At 54.8% G+C, this 18,218-nt stretch overlaps 1 protein-coding gene across 1 annotated transcript in view; it reads left to right on the forward strand.

Moving 5' to 3' along the window:
- LOC122379995 overlaps positions 1-18,218 on the forward strand; it is a gene marked incomplete at its 5' end in the record, with an annotated part of 246,265 nt that overhangs the window by 66,379 nt on the left and 161,668 nt on the right. Inside the window, 14 exons of the mRNA XM_043362728.1 lie at positions 149-256; positions 1,044-1,187; positions 1,589-1,873; positions 2,766-2,955; positions 3,957-4,081; positions 5,433-5,605; positions 6,052-6,154; positions 6,380-6,537; positions 8,247-8,465; positions 8,639-8,886; positions 9,879-10,066; positions 10,276-10,409; positions 11,640-11,776; positions 15,081-15,269. Of these exons, the coding sequence (XP_043218663.1) occupies positions 149-256; positions 1,044-1,187; positions 1,589-1,873; positions 2,766-2,955; positions 3,957-4,081; positions 5,433-5,605; positions 6,052-6,154; positions 6,380-6,537; positions 8,247-8,465; positions 8,639-8,886; positions 9,879-10,066; positions 10,276-10,409; positions 11,640-11,776; positions 15,081-15,269 (2,401 nt within the window). The remainder of the gene's footprint in view (positions 1-148; positions 257-1,043; positions 1,188-1,588; positions 1,874-2,765; positions 2,956-3,956; positions 4,082-5,432; positions 5,606-6,051; positions 6,155-6,379; positions 6,538-8,246; positions 8,466-8,638; positions 8,887-9,878; positions 10,067-10,275; positions 10,410-11,639; positions 11,777-15,080; positions 15,270-18,218) is intronic.

Genomic DNA, 18,218 nt, shown 5'->3' on the forward strand with positions numbered 1-18,218 from the left:
TCGATTTAATCATGCAATGTAGCAGGTATGGGAAAATCCTGTTCCATCCGCCCGATCTTGCTAACGAAAGGCAGTCAGTCCTCGGTATAGATACCGCCTGTGTAGGTGGGAGCTGTGAGCAGCTGTTGATGGTTTGCGGTTGCCGCAGGTAAGCTGCTGGTGCAGTCGCCCCAGGGCGGCGACGACGGCAAGTACACGTGTCTGGCCGAGAACCGAGTCGGCTCTGCGGAGATATCGGAACACATCACCGTGCCAGGTAGGGCCCTGGTGGCAACCGTCAGTAGTTCGGCAACGACGGGCCGCTTTATCCGGGCCATTCTGATCGTGTGTTTATTTATTAGTTAATCACGTGAGTCAACTGCAGAAGCCGTTGGAGTGGCCAGTGTTTCGGGAATGTATCTGCCGGGCCGCACCGGCCGGCTTTGTCAGTCAGCGTCATGTTGCTGATGATGCCTACGACTGTCAGCATTGACATCACCGTGCACTGGAGGTTACTGAACCCGTGCTGCTCTCTGACTGGTCTCAGTGTCTGGGTGCTGTGTTGTGCCGGGCTTCTGTCTCGGTATCTACATAGATGCTGTGTCGGGTCCCTGTCTTCAGTACCTGTATGCTGCGTTTGGTCGCTGTCTTGGTGTATGAATGGATGTTGCGTTGTATTGGCCTTCTGTCTCGGCATCTGGATGCTGTGTTGGGTCTCTGTCTCAGTGTCTGGATGCTGTTTGGCCTCTGTCTCGGTGTTTCGATGTTGCGTTGGCTCTTGTTGTCTCGACGCCCTGTTGCGCTGGATTCCAATGCCCTGCTGTGTTGGGTCACGTTGTCTCGATGTCCTGCTGTGTTATTCAATGCTCTGTTTGAACAACACCGTTCTCGTTGTCGTTGTCTCAATGCCCTGCTGTGTTGAGTGACTGAGTCTGGTTGTCTGAATGTCGTGCTGTGTTGAGTCTGGTTGTTTACTGTTCTACATACCCTGCTGTGTTGGGTCTCGTCTGGATGCACTGCTGTGTCTGGTCTCTGCCGTCTCTGACTCCCAGCTGTGCCCCCAGGCGGTGCGCAGCCGCGGCCGGCCGGCTCGCCGGAGCGACCCGCGCGCTCCGCACACACGGCCAGCCGGCCCGTCTTCCTGGACGCCCTGCGAGACGTGGAAGCCAGCCAGGGCCGCGACCTGGACCTCAAGGTCAAGGTGGCCGGTAGGTGTGCGTGTGCCCCCGCGGCGGCAGCGGCTGCCGTCAGAGGAACTGACGTGACAGTGCAGCGTGCGACTGACGTATGTGATGTGAACTGACGCCGCGTATCGCGCCGCTGGTGCATGGTTGTTGGGTAGTGTTTGGAGGATAGTGTCAGTAGTGACGAGCGCGGTGGAGTCGAGGTTAGGGACCCAGCACTAGTGTCCCAATGTACGATGGGTGCGTATGGTGGTGTTTGGTTTGTGACAGTCACTGTGATCTTACTCCAGTTGTGACGTAGCGCTTAGTCATAGTGTCGTAGTGCGTTCTGTAGTGCGCTGTCGGGTGCGTAGGTAGAATGGTTTGACGGATCGTCATTTGCACGCACCCCGTACTGACCCCGCCCTGACCTGGTCACTGGACAGCGGCAGCGGGCTACCGCCGCGTGACGTCACCCACGTACCCGGAGCGGCCGGCCGTGACGTCCGAGCGGCCGGCCGTGGCGTCGGCGGCGCTGGAGCGTCTGGCGCGGTGCGCGGCGCCGGCCCACTACCACTGCCCGCCGGCCTGGCGGCGGCTGGGCATGCTGCGGCCGCGTGTCGTCTACCTGAGCCGCCGCCACTACCGGACCGGCACCTGGCCCGGCCTGGCCTTCAGCATAGCCGAGTACTATCCCAACCGGCACCTGCGCGCGCGCCTCCGCGAGCTCGGTGAGCCGCCGCGCGCGACACGGCGGGTAAAAGGGGGAGGGTGATACACCGGACAGACACAGGAGTCAGGACCCATGGGTGGGATGGTACACCGGACACAGGGGCGGGACAAAACACCGGACAGAGGGACGGGACAAAACACTGGACAGAGTGTTGGGGGGAGAAACACCGGACACGCGGGATTCTTGCGCATTGCGCATCGCCAAAAAATACCGCTCTGAAAGCTGCCTTGCGCTGCTTGTAATTTCAATATCTTATTATTATTTATTGCATAATCAAACTAAATACAATGCTAATGATGATCGTTACAAGGCTCACATACGCTTGTTTGCCAGACTTCTCGTGCATGTTGTATGCATGAATGTCGAACATCAGACATCGGTCTGCATGGCATGCCTCTTTTATTGGAAATAGTAGTGGATATTGTTACAAGCGCATTTCACAAGTTTACATGACTGTAGTGCTGTGCTTTGATAGTGCATGTCCATCGTTGCTATGCATTGCTCAAACGCTAAGAAATCTAAGAAGTGATTTTAAAGATAGCGGTTATCCATTTTTACCTTGCTTGTATTTTGCTTATTTTCGGACTGATAAATCAACCTTGAACAGGCGTGCTCACACACAGCTTATAGGCTCTTCTTCTGCTCAGGCACTTCTATGTTTCTAACAAGAAGTATTTAGAAGATCGGAGGACCTTATTATCATCAAATGGAACAGAAACTTATTCACATCAAAAAGCCGCCCAAATATATGTCCAAAGTCTGCCGTGCCGGCCGGACTCTCTGTGTCTGACCCTCCCGTAAATTCCCCCGGTTTTCCTCATCTCCCCCGGGTGCGGTCTCCCCAGCCGTCGCCTGCCTCCCCGCTGATCTGCCCCTCGTCCCCGGCTCAGGCTCACCGTCACCGGACATCAGCTGGCTCCACAACGGCCAGCCGGTGCGGCCGTCTGCCCGACTGCGCGCCTGGGGCCGCTTCCCCGACTACGCGCTCTCACTGCACAGCCTGACAGCCGGGGACGCCGGCACCTACACCTGCCGGGCAGCCAACGTGCACGGCGCGGCCACCTGCTCGGCCAGCGTCAGGTGAGTGGGCGGGGAACGCAACCGAGAGAGTGTAGCGGGCGGGGACCGGTCCGGCACCAGGTGAGCGGGCGGGGACCGGTCCGTCTGAATACATGACAGTGGAGGGAAACCTGGGTGCGGTACCGGAGAGAGTGAGGGTATGCCACCTGTCCGGTACCTGAGGGAGTGAAGGTACACCACACCTGTCCGGTACCTGAGGGAGTGAAGGTACACCACACATGTCCGGTACCTGATGGAGTGGAGGTACACCACACATGTCCGGTACCTGATGGAGTGGAGGTACACCACACCTGTCCGGTACCTGAGGGAGTGGAAGTACACCACACCTGTCCGGTACCTGATGGAGTGGAGGTACACCACACCTGTCCGGTACCTGAGAGAGTGGAAGTACACCACACCTGTCCGGTACCTGAGAGAGTGGAAGTACACCACACCTGTCCGGTACCTGATGGAGTGGAGGTACACCACACCTGTCCGGTACCTGAGAGAGTGGAAGTACACCACACCTGTCCGGTACCTGAGAGAGTGGAAGTACACCACACCTGTCCGGTACCTGAGGGAGTGGAGGTACACCACACCTGTCCGGTACCTGAGAGAGTGGAAGTACACCACACCCGTCCGGTATCCGAGAGAGTGAGGGTATACCACCTGTCGGGTACCTTAGAGAGTGGAAGGACACCTGTCCAGTCGCTAGGTAAGAGGCAAGCCTTCCGGATTATGACAGGTACAGGTGTCTGATCGTCACTAAAAGGGCTATCTTCTCACAGCAAGGCAAGCTTTTAGGGAAAGATCAGATTTGATGCTAACCAAATAAGTACTTACATACATGCCGTTTAACATGTGTCAAAATTTTCCTGGCTATAGTTTTCGAATTTTACTATCGTTTCTTTACCGGGCATTGCTGCTAGAGGTATTGCAGACGTGTTGATGACTTACGATGATGTCGTTGCCGCGGTGCGTAGAGTTTCTGCAATGTCCAGTAACTCTCCCCTCGCCTTCAGTCTGGGAGCCGCTGGCGCCGGCCAGCCGGCCAGGATTGTCGAGAAGCCCGACGACCTCATCCGAGTCGCCAACGGGGGAGACCTGCTGCTCACCTGTCGCATCGCCGGAGAGCCGCGGCCAAAAGGTAAGACGAGCCCCGGCCGGAAGGTGGGCCGGCAGTCGCGGACAAGACGAAAGAAAGATAGAATATCGTTGTCAACCAGCAAACGCTAGATGAAAATTAATCTCGTTTAATGCAAGCAAGCTTCACCCGGTGTCAAATGCACTGTGCCGTGAGTGAACAAAACATATCAAAATTTCGTCAGTTTTCGAATTTCACCCCATAATGTAGAATTTGAAAGTTGTAGGACGAGTGTTTGTGTCGCACTGGAGATTACGACGGCTCTCGGCTGTACTGCGGTACAGTCTATCTCACGGCGTTTAGCTGTACTGCGGCATAGTCTAACTCTCGGCGTTTAGCTGTACTGCGGCATAGTATAACCCTCGGCGTTTAGCTGTACTGCAGCACAGTCTAACCCTCGGCGTTTAGCTGTACTGCGGCATAGTATAACCATCGGCGTTTAGCTGTACTGCAGCAGTCTAACCCTCGGCGTTGAGCTGTACTGCGGTTTAGTCTATCTCACGGCGTTGAGCTGTACTGCGGCACAGGTTTCATAACCAAATATGAAGGGTTTAAGTGATAAGCGAGAAAAGCCGTTCCGTTTTCTGTGTTATATGTTTGAAATTAGCTTATGAACTGCAAAGAAACTACCTATAAATCTGTTTCTTCGGATAAACAATAAGTTTGAATAAAATATTTTATTTTTGATTTGCGTAAACCTCTACGAAGAAAGATATAAGATTATTCGTGGCTCATTTGCGGGAGACTGGGTAGCTCTTTCACGCATATTCCAGAAAAAATATATCTTTCGTTGTTCGGTTCTATATTAAACCACTTGCAGAAGCTATTCTGATCTTCCGAAGCATCCTACACATCTCACGTCGTTTGGCTGTACTGCGCCACAGTCTATCTTACGGCGTTAAGCTGTACTGCAGCACAGGCTATTTCACGGCGTTGATTTGTACTGCGGCACAGTCTATCTCACGGCGTTTAGCTGCACTGTGGCACATTCTAACCCTCGGCGTTTAGCTGTACTGCGGCACAGTCTATCTCACGGCGTTTAGCTGTATTGAATTGCGGCACAGTCTATCTCACGGCGTTTAGGTGTACTGCGGTACAGTCTATCTCACGGCGTTTAGCTGTAGTGCGGCACAGTGTATCTCACAGCGTTTAGCTATACTACGGCACAATCATCTCACGGTGTTTGCCTAAACTGCGCCTCAGTCAAGCGTGACTGCCACCTGATAATGGCCTGATAGTAGCTTTGCTTGCGGCCTTTTAATTTTCATAGTATTTACGAACACGAACAAGCCGTTCTGTAATTGCGGTGTGTATCGGCCCGCCCTGACGCGCCGCCCCTGTGCTGTCGCTGCAGTGGCCTTCCACAAGGGCCGCCAGAACCTGCTGGCCTCTCGGCGCGCCACTCTGGAGGTGTCCGGCGAGCTGTGTCACCTGCGCATGGAGCGGCTGCACTTCTCCGACTCGGGCACCTACTGTGTGGAGGCGCAGAACGCCGACGGCGCCGACCGCTGCTACGTCCTCGTCCGGGTAAGTGCACCGCGCCGCGCCGCGCTGCCGGAGCGGTGTGCGAGGCGGGTGCTTTCGGAGCCAATACTGAACAGTGATGGGCGCAGCGGAGGAAGACATTTCAGAGCTGAGGGCATTACGCGTGCCTATTACCCTTTTCCGTTAGTCCAGCTTTTCATTGGAAAGAAGTAAATCAACGTTGTTTTTGCAGTTTTGATGGTGTTCGTGCAACTTAAACAATAGTGTGTCTCAAACCGAGGCTCTGATCCTCCAAGGACCACTACGGGTTAACCTGGGACGACTGAGGAGTGACCTGACCTCTGACCAATGCCGGCTAGGATTGACCTGATCTTTGACCTGTGCTGGCTGGGGTTGACCTGATCTTTGACCTGTGCTGGCTGGGGTTGACCTGATCTTTGGCCTGTGCTGGCTGAGCGGTGATCGACCTTTGACCTGTTTTGTCGCAGGTGAAGGAGCCGAATCGGGCTCAGACGCCCGACTGGGACAGCCGCACCTCCTCCCGGCTCATGGCCAGCGCCGACCTGCGCAGGACACAACGCTTCACACAGGGTGAGCCGTTGGTAACGCTGTGAGCGCTTCACGCAGGGTCAGCTGTTATTAATCCTGTGCAGTGTGCACACAGGCTGGTATAGTAAAAGCTCAGTCATTATTTAGATCAGTGACGCTCGCTAAGCGACTCGCACTTTATTGGTGGAATGTTTAAGCTAGCTGTGACCTGTAGCCAGAGGTGCGCTGCCCCGATCTGACCGCTCTAACCGTCCTGTGCACACGCAGACGTTCCGGGTCCACTGCCGGGCCGGCCGTACACCAGGGACGTGGGCCAGAACTGGGTGTCACTGGCCTGGCCGCGGCCGCTCTATAACGGCGGCGCGCCCATCCTCTCCTACAAGGTGGAGGCGTGGCTCAAGTGCGAGGACGCCATGTGGGATATGGTGAGTGCGGGCTGCCGGGGCGGCCACGGCCACGTGCCGCCGGCGGGAAAGACATAAGATGTGCCGCATTAGCGTCGCCACGGGGGGGCAAGCGGGGCAGCTTGCCCCCCCAACCTCGGACCGGGCACCCCCTGAGATCGATACAGATCCGATGAGATTTTGGAGTCGGGAAAAATGGGGGTACCTTTCTGAGAATGCCTGTGAGGTCAAATTCGGTTGGAACATGCAGTTCAAACCAGAGTCAGAGTCGCAGTCTCCAAAATCTTTAAGACTCCGACTTCAGACCCGGAAATGTCAATGCTGTGATTCATTCCATGTTCCTAGTTGGTTCTTTATTATATTTCATAGCTGATTTTCATAAGTTTTGGAGTGCTGACACGTAATTTTCGTTCAAAGCGTGACACGAAATCGTCGGGCCTTTCTCAACTCTCGTCAAATGTCTGCGACAGGCTCAAGTACCCTTCAAGTGCCGCAGGGCTCATGAGCTCGCCTTTCACACAGGCTCCCAAGGAGCTCTTTCGAGCGCTAAGAAGCTTTCAGAGGGCCCAAACCAGCCTGAGAGTTCCACTGGTGTCCATGTTCTCTGAGGGCCCATACAGGGATCTTTGAGGACCCTGTACAAGCGTAGGCGACAGACTTTGCTAACCCCAAGCCGGCATCTGAGGGGTCATAACTGAGTAACTCGCGTGTCCCTTTGAGAGCCGCGACACATGTTTATTATGTCCCTACGTAGCGTCCTTAAGGATTCGACACAGACCCCGATGGTTAACACTGTTATCCGAGGGCTCCAGGCTCACCCTGCCCCCTGGGCCTAGTCTGTTATCGCCCGCCGCCCACACTGGTTCTGAGGACCCCACCTTGGGCTCGAAAACCCCTAAAGCATCAAATATGCGTAAATATTTGGGGTGAACCACCCGATCTTTGGGATCCTATGCAGGCTTCTGAGAGTCTACACTGACCCTGAGTGCCCTGAAATGGCCTGGAAGTCCCAAACCTATCTCTAAGGAATCCCTTGCAGGCTTGCCGCTATGCCGTGCGTAGCTTTTGGTTCCGTTTAACATTTGCTGTTCGCGTCCCTTCACACGAAAAACGAGGAACTTTTCGTTCACACTCGGGTGAACAAAAAACTTCCTCTCACTGGAGCAAAGATGAATTACTTCCGATTCACACTTCCGATATTCACTCTCCGCCGAATGCCCAACTTAGCTACTATCGGCGGCTGGGATAAGCCCTATGCATTGCATGTAAAACCTCTGCATGCATGCGTGAATGAAGTTTTTAGCAGGGTGATCTGATTAAATGGAGCGTTTTTCACCTTTTACTGGGTGATGATCATGAGCGACGAGCGTCTGCAGGGCACCGGCAATCGCAGCCACTCTAAGTCTACCGGTCGTTTTTGTCCAGAAATGTCAAAATTTCGATTTTTTTCTGTAAAAAAAAATATATATCATAGCTAGAAGGAAGAATTTGTCACCATCGGATTCCTGGCACCATTGCGCGTCGAATGATATGTAAAACGAGTGAGTAACGACTGGGGAAAGGGAAGATTTAACACAAAAGTTGATTTTGCCCCCCCAACCGAAAATCTCTGGCGACGCCTATGATGTGCCGGATGGGATTTGGGTATGGACGTACGAAATGACGGTACTGCTACAATGGCTATGTCATTTAATGATAGCACGTACCGCCGCGGTCCCCGCTGCCCACAGGTGGGGATGTCAGTCATCTGCAGCATGGACATATTCGATCTGAAGCCGGCCCGCACCTACATATTCCGCGTGACGCCGCGCAACCGGTACGGCTGGGGCGAGGGCAGCTGCTCGCTGCCTGTGCTGGTCGGTCGGGAGCGGGTGGCGCCGCGGTTCGGCCGCCTGCTGCCGGCCACCACCAAATGTCTGCTCGGAGACTGCCTGGAGCTCCAGTGCCAGGTGGGTGGGACAGGGGCAGGGAAGAGTGGACAGGACAGGATACCTGTGACTGTGTCTGATCCGCTGTGACCCGCTGTGACCCGCTGTGACCCGCTGTGACCCGCTGTGACCCGCTGTGACCCGCTGTGACCCTCTGTGACCCGCTGTGGTATAACCCGCCGTCCGTGTCTCAGGTGTCTGGTGAGCCGGCTCCCGAGGTGGTCTGGCTGCGGGACGGCATCCCGCTGCCGGCCGGCCTCTGTCGACTGCGCGTGGCGCACCAGGGCGACCTGTGCCGGCTCTCTGTCAGCGCCGTGCGACCGTCCGACCAAGCCACCTACACGTGCCAGGCAGTGAACACGGCCGGCCAGGCGAGCACCTTCACCCGTCTGACGGTGGTGGAGCGCGAGCTACTGCTGCACGCTGACCGCGCCATCAACAGGTGAGTATAGAGACCCCGACCCACCGACCCAACCTCGACCCACTGACCGGACAATCAGCGGGGAGTGAGAACCTGGCCCCGACCGACCCCCGCGGACCTCCTGCCCACCCCCTACCAACCGACCGACCGCCTCCCCCGACTGACCGACCGATGGTCCCGTCGGCGGGTGAGGAGACCCCTCCCCTACCGCGCAAGCCATTTGTGGAGACCGCTGACCGACGCCCCTCCCCCACCCCCCGACCGACCGACTGACTGACCGACCGACCCCTCTCCTTACTAACCGGGCCATCAACGGATGAGCGACCCCCCCCCCCCCCCACCTACTGACACTTGACAGGACCATCAGTTGTTGAGTGGAGACCCCCCACCCACCCACCCACCCACCCACCTTCCGACCTATTAATGTGGGGTGAATAACTGGTTGGATGAATAACTGGTTGGCTTGGTTTGGTATCTCAGAGGTCATCAGGTCAGGCAGAGGCTGGGTGCCGAGAACAGTGTAAGGTCAGCAGCCTCCCCTTTCCTCTCCATAGTGCTCGGTATTCGATCGTCCCTCCCCTTCCGCAGCGCTCGGTATTCGATCGTCCCTCCCTGTCCATATTGCTGGTATTCGATCGTCCCTCCCTGTCCATATTGCTGGTATTCGATCGTCCTCCCCTTCCGCAGCGCTCGGTATTCGATCGTCCCTCCCTGTCCGCAGCGCTCGGTATTCGATCGTCCCTCCCTGTCCGCAGCGCTCGGTATTCGATCGTCCCTCCCTGTCCGCAGCGCTCGGTATTCGATCGTCCTCCCCTTCCGCAGCGCTCGGTATTCGATCGTCCCTCCCTGTCCGCAGCGCTCGGTATTCGATCGTCCCTCCCTGTCCGCAGCGCTCGGTATTCGATCGTCCCTCCGTGTCCTCAGCGCTCGGTATTCGATCGTCCCTCCGTGTCCGCAGCGCTCGGTATTCGATCTGCAGCGCTCGGTATTCGATCGTCCCTCCCTGTCCGCAGCGCCCTGGAGTCTGCCGCGTCGGCCGCCGACCGCTCGCCGAGCGAGCCACTGGCCCCCTACTTCCTGGTACGGCCGCGCGAGCGCCGGGTGGCCGTGGGCAGCTCCGTGCGGCTGACCTGTCAGGTCACAGGTCACCCGCTGCCAGAGGTCACCTGGGCCAAGGACGGCGTGCCGCTACAGCAGAACGGTGAGACGACTAGCTCGCACAGTGAGGGGAGGGCGGGGTTTATTTGATCATTAATTCCATTTTGTGTATTGATTCTTTCATTCATTTGGCTACTGAATAATTATTTGTTTGTTTGTTTGTTGATCCGTTCATTAGTTGGGCACAATGCCCACTCATTCATCTGGACTCTGTGGGATGTCACTGTGTGGCTCACTGTCTGTCCCCGTCAGAGCGGTTCGCCATGTGGCACGAGGCGCACCACTTCCACACGCTGGAGATCACCGCTGCGCGGTTCGACGAGCTGGGAACGTACTCGGCCGTGGCCTCCAACGAGCACGGAGACATCACCTGCTCCTGTACACTGGTGGGTCAATGGCGCGCCCTCCCCTGCACACGGGTGGGTGAATGGCGCGCCCTCCCCTGCACACTGGTGGGTGAATGGCGCGCCCTCCCCTGCACACTGGTGGGTTAGATGGGCAACCCTGCAACTGGTGGGTTACAGGGGCGCCCTCCACTGTACACTGGTGGGTCGTTCACACGCGCTGACAAATTTAAAAGCGTTTTACTTAAAATGATAAGATCATGCTTGAATTCAGATGTGCTCAGAATTCAGAGGCGTCTGACACGTTCCGTGTGTCCGTTGTGTAGTGTCTGACACGGTCCGTGTGTCCGCTGTGTAGTGTCTGACACGGTCCGTGTGTCCGCTGTGTGTACTGTCTGACACGGTCCGTGTGTCCACTGTGTAGTGTCTGTCCGCTGTGTAGTGTCTGACACGGTCCGTGTGTCCGCTGTGTAGTGTCTGACACGGTCCGTGTGTCCGCTGTGTAGTGTCTGACACGGTATCTGTGTCCGCTCAGTGTAGTGTCTGACACGGTCCGTGTGTCCGCTCAGTGTAGTGTCTGACACGGTCTGTGTGTCCGCTCAGTGTAGTGTCTGACACGGTTCGTGTGTCTATAGTGTCTGACACGGTCCGTATGTCAGCTCTGTGTAGTGTCTGACACGGTCCGTGTGTCCGCTGTGTGGTGTCTGACACGGTCCGTGTGTCCGCTCAGTGTAGTGTCTGACACGGTCCGTGTGTCCGCTCAGTGTAGTGTCTGACACGGTCCGTGTGTCCGTAGTGTCTGACACGGTCCGTGTGTCCGCTCAGTGTCTGACACGGTCCGTGTGTCCGCTCAGTGTAGTGTCTGACACGGTCCGTGTGTCCGCTGTGTAGTGTCTGACACGGTCCGTGTGTCCGCTCAGTGTAGTGTCTGACGCGGTCTTTGTTTCCGTAGTGTCTGGGACGGTCCGTGTGCCCGCTCAGTGTCTGACACAGTCTGTGTTGTGTCCGCTCAGTATAGTGGCTGACACGGTCCGTGTGTCCGCTGTGTAGTGTCTGACACGGTCCGTGTGTCCGCTGTGTAGTGTCTGACACGGTCCGTGTGTCCGCTGTCTAGTGTCTGACACGGTCCGTGTGTCCGCTCAGTGTACTGTCTGACACGGTCCGTGTGTCCGCTGTGTAGTGTCTGACACGGTCCGTGTGTCTGTAGTGTCTGACACGGTCCGTGTGTCCGCTCAGTATAGTGTCTGACACGGTCCTTGTGTCCGCACTCAGGTGGTGGACCGCGGCCACCTGTTGTACGCCGGCCCGGAGCTGGTGCGCAGTCTGCCGGAGGTGACCCGCGTGTCGGCCACCGCCGGCCTGGAGCTGCAGGCGCGCTGCACCGCCTACCCGGCCATCTCGGTCCTCTGGTAGGTGGCGCCAGCGGCGCTCGGACGCAGGTGGCGCCGACGGCACCGCCAGTACGCGGAAACAACAGCACACTGTCGGCTCTCGCAGCCTGCAGTGACCCTGTGCCATAGACATTAGACACACAGAAGGCCCCCAATGATGCCCAATAAAGCACCATCGTGTGCTCCGTATAACACAGCGGATAAGGCGTCTGTCCCCTAACTCAGTGGCAGGGACCCGGGACCGGGACCCGGGAGATGGCGACTCACTAGACCCGGCGTGGGTCGTCCGGGAGACAGCGACACAGTAAACACGGGTCCGGGAGACAACGTCACTGTATACCCAAGATTCCTTTACTACTCCTGTATACCGGGGTCCGGGAGACAGCGACGCAACCTGGAGAGCAGATGGAGTAAACCTGGACTTGGAGTAAATCTGGAGACAGTGACACAGTGGACCCGAGTCGTCCGGGAGACAGCAAAACAGTAAATGACATTCCACGTTTATTGTAATATAAAATGTTGGACCGACCTAAAGTGGCAGAAGGACACAAACGTAATTACTGTAACCTGCGAGGATAAATGATTGTCATTAGAGCGGCGAGCTGACTCGCGGTAAGCTGCTAGTCACCGCTGGAAGCCGCGGCAGGTTGCGGCTCCGAGGTCGTCCGAGGTCAGGGAGCCCGGCTGGGGCCACTGACGGGGCGCAGGCCGCCGGCTGACGTACTGCACTGCTAACAACGCACAAATTATTATGGGAAACTCGGATCGTCTCCATACAAATTACGCAATTTATTCGCACGTTCATAAAACTTGCGGTCTACTCAGAATTGCATTAATTATGAGCATGCCGTAGCAATGGGACTTTAAACGGCCTGGTTTCCAGCGCATCGCTCAGCGGTTGGGGCCGGCCGCGCCCGGCGAGCGAGCCTGACCCGTGACCCCGGCTGTCGAAGTGGGCTGATGTAAGGCTGCGCCGGACTCACACCAGTGTAATAAAACCCACCGAGACGCACCGTCACACCTCGCCCGCCGAGCTCAGCCGCCGAAACTGGAACAGGTGGCGAGATTACAATGATCCTGCAGTTGCTGTACTGTTGACATTCATAGTTAATAGTTATTTTCAGCGTAAGCCTGTCATGCCGATTTATTTTGACTGAAAATAGGTGAAGGACATTACACTATGAGATGCTAAGATGTTTAGGTATTACTGGCAGTCCGCCACCGCCTCCTCCGCGGAGATATGACGTATATGCACTCAGTGCGTCCCCTCCGCGGACACCAGGCGTTTGTACTCAGTACGTCCCTCCGCGTCCCCTCCGCGGTCACCTGGCGTTTGTACTCAGTACGTCCCCACCCCGTCCCCTCCCCGTCCCCTCCGCGGACACTGCAGGCGTTTGTACTCAGTACGTCCCTCCGCGTCACCTCTGCGGCGGTCGTCCGCCCCAGTGGACACACGGCGGACAGCCCGTCTCCAGGCGCCCTCCGCGGCACCCCTTTGGCCAATTACCAGGCCTACATTTGGCCGTCACCCTCAGCCCTAACTAGGCGGGCGTTATGGGAGATACCGCGATATCACGAGATGCCGTGAATAACAGGTAGCCCGGGGCCCGGTGTTACAGACTTCTGATGGCCCTTCAGTCGCGCTCTGAATGGTTTCTGCCAGGAGCCCGCTCTGCGAGTCCGCATAGCGCCGGCTGCCGGTGCCCCGACGATAGGATCGCTCCGCGCCATGCATCGCGCCTGAGCCGACATTAGTACAAGTTAAACGCCATCGAGCCGCCTCCACTGCCGCCCGTACAGATTCGCCTCCGCTGGGTGACAGTAATGGACCAATATAGCAGCCATGGAGGGCGCTAAGCCGCGATGGACGAGACAATATCAGTGTGCATTTATATGCCGTTCCACATACGTCAGAGCGACGCTGAGGCTCCGCTGTAAAGTCGCAATAGAAGATCAGGCCGAGCCCGTCTGCAGCTCTCCCGTCCTTTCGATTCTTGTTTGTATTATTAGGAAGTTTTGCGTAACCTACGCTTGGAAAGTGGTAATAAAATACAATACTCATTTCACAGGAATCGTATGGCCGGCTACCTATTGGAAATGCAATTTGTAATATTGCATGGTAAAGAGCTGATGCCGTTGTCTTGTCGAAGCTCCATTAATTGTTTAAAAACCCTTGCTTAATGCCCGAAGGAATCAGTGCCAGTATGCCACCGTTTGAAACACATCAGCGCATGTCTCCAGTCCCTTCGATAGCGGGCAGCTTTCGACCGGACCGGGCGGCGGTGCCGACCAGGCCGACCACTGATCACTGCAGAACGGGGCACTGGCGAATAACGTATGGAGCAATGATTTGCAGATCAGGCAGGCAAAACGTATACCTATTATAGTTAATGGGAAAATATTTCTTCTTCTTTTTGTTAGCTGAATTATGAAGTATTTGGGTTTGTGATTTTATTTCACAACCATACAAGTTAATAATAACTTATAAGCTACCTAGGTAATAGGTATTTATCTAGTTAAAGAGGTATTGCAGATACCTGGTGACTCACAAGTACCTATACACGTTGCCTGTAAGCTTTCCTACATGCAGTCCACCCTCACTTTGCAATATTCATTTGGGAAGCGGCAGTCAAAATTCCACGGCATCCGTATGCCTAGTTGTTAAGAGGCTGGAGTTGTAAGGCACTCTGCATATCTGGGGGCATTCACTGAGGGGATTATGAGCGGTTCGTGCCTCCAGGACGGGAACCGAGTGTAAATCTGTCGAGTGTTCTCTTGACATGAGCCGTGGCAAATAAAAACGTCATTGCCAAACGGCTGCGCTACCTATCACATTTGAGTTTCATGCTAGTAAACTACCTCGTTAAATTTGATCCATTGCAAGAAGCTGGCAACACCTAGGAATGTAAGCGCCCATGTAAATATTGTATTTGTTTCACGTCCACCAATTTTATTGTCACTAAAATGTGTTATTCTTTTCCTCAGTTATTCTCACAATGCGACTAGTCCTTTTCCAGGATGAACATAACCGTGTCTTTTCCCAGTGGCGGATCCAGGGGGGGGGGGCAAAATGGGCATTTGCCCCCCCCCAAACGGCATGATTTTAACATTACGCCTATGGACGGTGCATGGAAAGAATCGATAAATTATTATGGTTTGCCCCCCCCCCCAAAAAAAAACTCTGAGCTGGATCCGCCTCTGTCTTTTCCATTGTAGGTCCCGTTGGATACCACCTGCCATGGCTGACCGTTATCCCTGTCCCCCGCCGGCTGAGTGTGTGATGTGCGCCCACCTAACCTCAGCCGGTGCCTCCATCCCGCAGGCACCGCGACGGGCGGCGCGTTCGAATCGCGCGCCGGCAGACGCTCTCGCTGGACGGAAACGGTCTGGCCACGCTGCGCATCGGCAGCGCCTCTCACGGCGACGCCGGCAACTACTCGTGCACCATGAGCAACGAGATGGGCAGCGTGGTGACGGCCACGCGGCTGGTGGTGCAGGACTCCCCCGACGGGTGAGTGCCGGGAGTAGGGACTCCCCCGACGGGTGAGTGCAAGGGAGTAGGGACTCGACTCCCCCGACGGGTGAGTGTCGGGGGGGGGGGGACTGGACTCCCCCTTTGGGTGAGTGCAGGGAGTAGGGGCTGGACTTCCCCGACGGGTGAGTGCAGGGATGACTCCCCCGACGGGTGAGTGCAGGGAGTAGGGACTCCCCCGACGAGTGAGTGCCGGGGGACTCCGTGTCCGGTGAGTGCAGGGGTGGACACTCCCCGACAGGTGGGTACCGGTGGTAGGGACTCCCCTTGCTGAGTGCGACGGAACTGGAGAGCCAGATCGGCTCATGGGACTGGGGAAACGTCCATCCGTCTCGGAATCATGCAAAGCTAACTGTATCGACTTCTAGGGACATGGGAAAAACAACATTTTCTGCGCTGTCGTCGGTAGGCAGTAAGTAGGTACACTGTGCACTCGAATGCACTATGTCGGTGCAAATTCATCGCAGACCCGAGACGAAGCCCGCCGGCTCCGCTGACCGGCGCCGTTACTCAGTACTAATCTGTACTGGAGCTGACACGCTGATCCGCTCTGCCTGCCCGCCCGCCGTGTGTCTGGCGGTATGGTGCGCTCTGAGGTGACGGCCGACCGGCCCGCCCCGGCCCGGCCCGGCCCGCGGCTGGCGCTATGGCTCACCGGCGGCCCCTGATGGAACTCACGCACCTCCGTCCGGGGACGATTGCGGCGCACGACCGGAGCGCGTGCAGAGCCGCGGCCGGTCCGAGCCAGCTGCAGAGGGGCCGCGGGCGTAATTAGAGGCCGGTCGCGCGTGTGCGCCGCCGCTCAGAATAGCGGTCAGGTGCCGATCGGCCGAAAATGAAATGGCTTGTGTCAGCGGTTAAAACGAACACTGAACGGTTATGAAGAGCTGGTTTGCGCTCTGGCGTTCGACAGGGCTGTCTGCTCTGCGCAGAAAAGTAGGCTTTGCCAGGACGATTATAGACGCTCACTGCTGTTCAGCCATAGCTATCGGCTAGGTGTTCGGTTTTGGTTCGCATGGCATGCCGCACTTTAAAGGGACCATCCCACCTTAACATTAGTTTTGAGTTGAGATAGCCAAGTTTGCGGCCAGGCTCAGAAACCACCATTTATCCTGGTCGCAACCCCCGCAGCTTTATGGTGTTCAAGAAATTTCTTCCCTTTACTTGCAGGGTGGGACCAGCTTAGTCCCTATCTCTTAACCATTAGCGGTTTTTTGATGACGTCAGCAGTCATTTCAACGCCCGCCATTCCTTGAACCCGAGTTTTGCTGACCTTGAGCTCCCTTTTTTATCAACGTGAAATCCGTCGTCGGCGCTGAGAAAGCCTATTGCTTTTCATTTTAATTTGAATATTAGAAGATACCCACCACTGGAACTTGGACTGATATTATACCAAGGCCGAAGATGATCAAGCTGCCTGCTATATCTGGAGCTTGGTGTTCAACTTCAACATGGAATAAAAAACAAAATATCAAAGCAAACTGGATATGGTACTGCAAGTTAAAGTCCAAAGAAATTTGAAGAGCTGACAATTGACATTAATTCTTTCCCTGCAAGGTTTCCATATGGAGATCACAGTCACACCATGAAGAAATATTTTTGATGTTAACAGTTGAAAGGGGATTTATCTTCCAGTTTAGACGAAAGACGCTGCTGACTGTCTTTGGAAAAGGATGTCGGCATGAGGTGCAATTGTGCTTGTGAAGTGGTTATAACTGGTCTTTTCACAGTATTAAATTGAATGTGCCATTGCAGCCAAGTGTGTTATCATGTAAGGTAAAATCAAAACTACAATGTTGGTTTTACGAGCATTGAGAAGGCTGGTAGGTAACACCTGCCTGTGCTCGTAAATCATGCTGCCAGAGTATTCTAAATTAATTTTATCATACACTTTTGTTGTCCAGAATGGTTGCACTATTGTTTGGTATCATATTATTCCATGTAAATATGGTAGTGTAAAGTCCGACCAACATGTTACCAGATTTGAAGCTGTTACGTTACCTAAGTACCTGTTTTTTACTGGCGTGGTGAATGTCACCTGGATTTTGTTTTGAGGTGCAGACCTAGTAACTCTGACTACATGGGTTTGAAGCTATTATCTATTCTGTTTTTACTGGCCTGGTGAATGGCGACTGATGTTGTCCGTGGATGGCACTGAAACAAATTTTGAGTGTTTTGTACAGTGTTTTAATACAATGCTGAGGGCTGAAAGTTGTCTTGTTTAGAGTGGTGAAAGTTCAGGATATGCCAGCCACCATGGTGGGTCAGAGTTAAATGTGTTGCAGTCAGTTCGGCTTCGGCAAGCACACGGATGGGCATACGCATCGAGACCTGCTCTGCCATACTTTCAGCCAATTTTACCTAGGTAAGTCTTTTCTTTTTTCTGCCAAAAGCTATGACATTGTGAATTTCAGCACTGTGGTCTGTGTGTAGCTTTCAGGAAAGCAATTCTAAATAAAGCTCTGATAAAGTGCAAAATCAGCAATGCAGCCCTCTATTACATTTTCTACAACATCTTACTTGTTCCTTGCATGGAGAGAAAAATGCAATGTTATGAATTCGTTTATTCACATAATTTGACAAGCATGCAGTTACCTGCTACTATCACTGCACAAAACAGAGCAGAAAACATCAGTTGATCAAACACAAGACATAACAGAAGTTTACAACATAGGGCTGCCGAACCTGCTTCCTCCCACCACAGTTGATGCCATTTCCTAGCCTGGCTTGATGTGAGCACTGAATAGCTGCTTTGTCTAATTACAGCTCACTACCATTCAACTTAAACTACTCTCTAGTGAGAGCGTTCAGTGTTCATAGCAGCTCGACAGACGACAGACAACAAACATCTTGACAAACCAACCAGTATTTGATTTGGCTAATGATTTATGTGCTTGTTGTATCATGGCCAAACTACTTTAACAGCAA

Source organism: Amphibalanus amphitrite, unplaced genomic scaffold (assembly GCF_019059575.1).
Source record: "Amphibalanus amphitrite isolate SeventyFive unplaced genomic scaffold, NRLGWU_Aamphi_draft 000088F_arrow, whole genome shotgun sequence".
Lineage (NCBI taxonomy): Eukaryota > Metazoa > Arthropoda > Thecostraca > Balanomorpha > Balanidae > Amphibalanus > Amphibalanus amphitrite.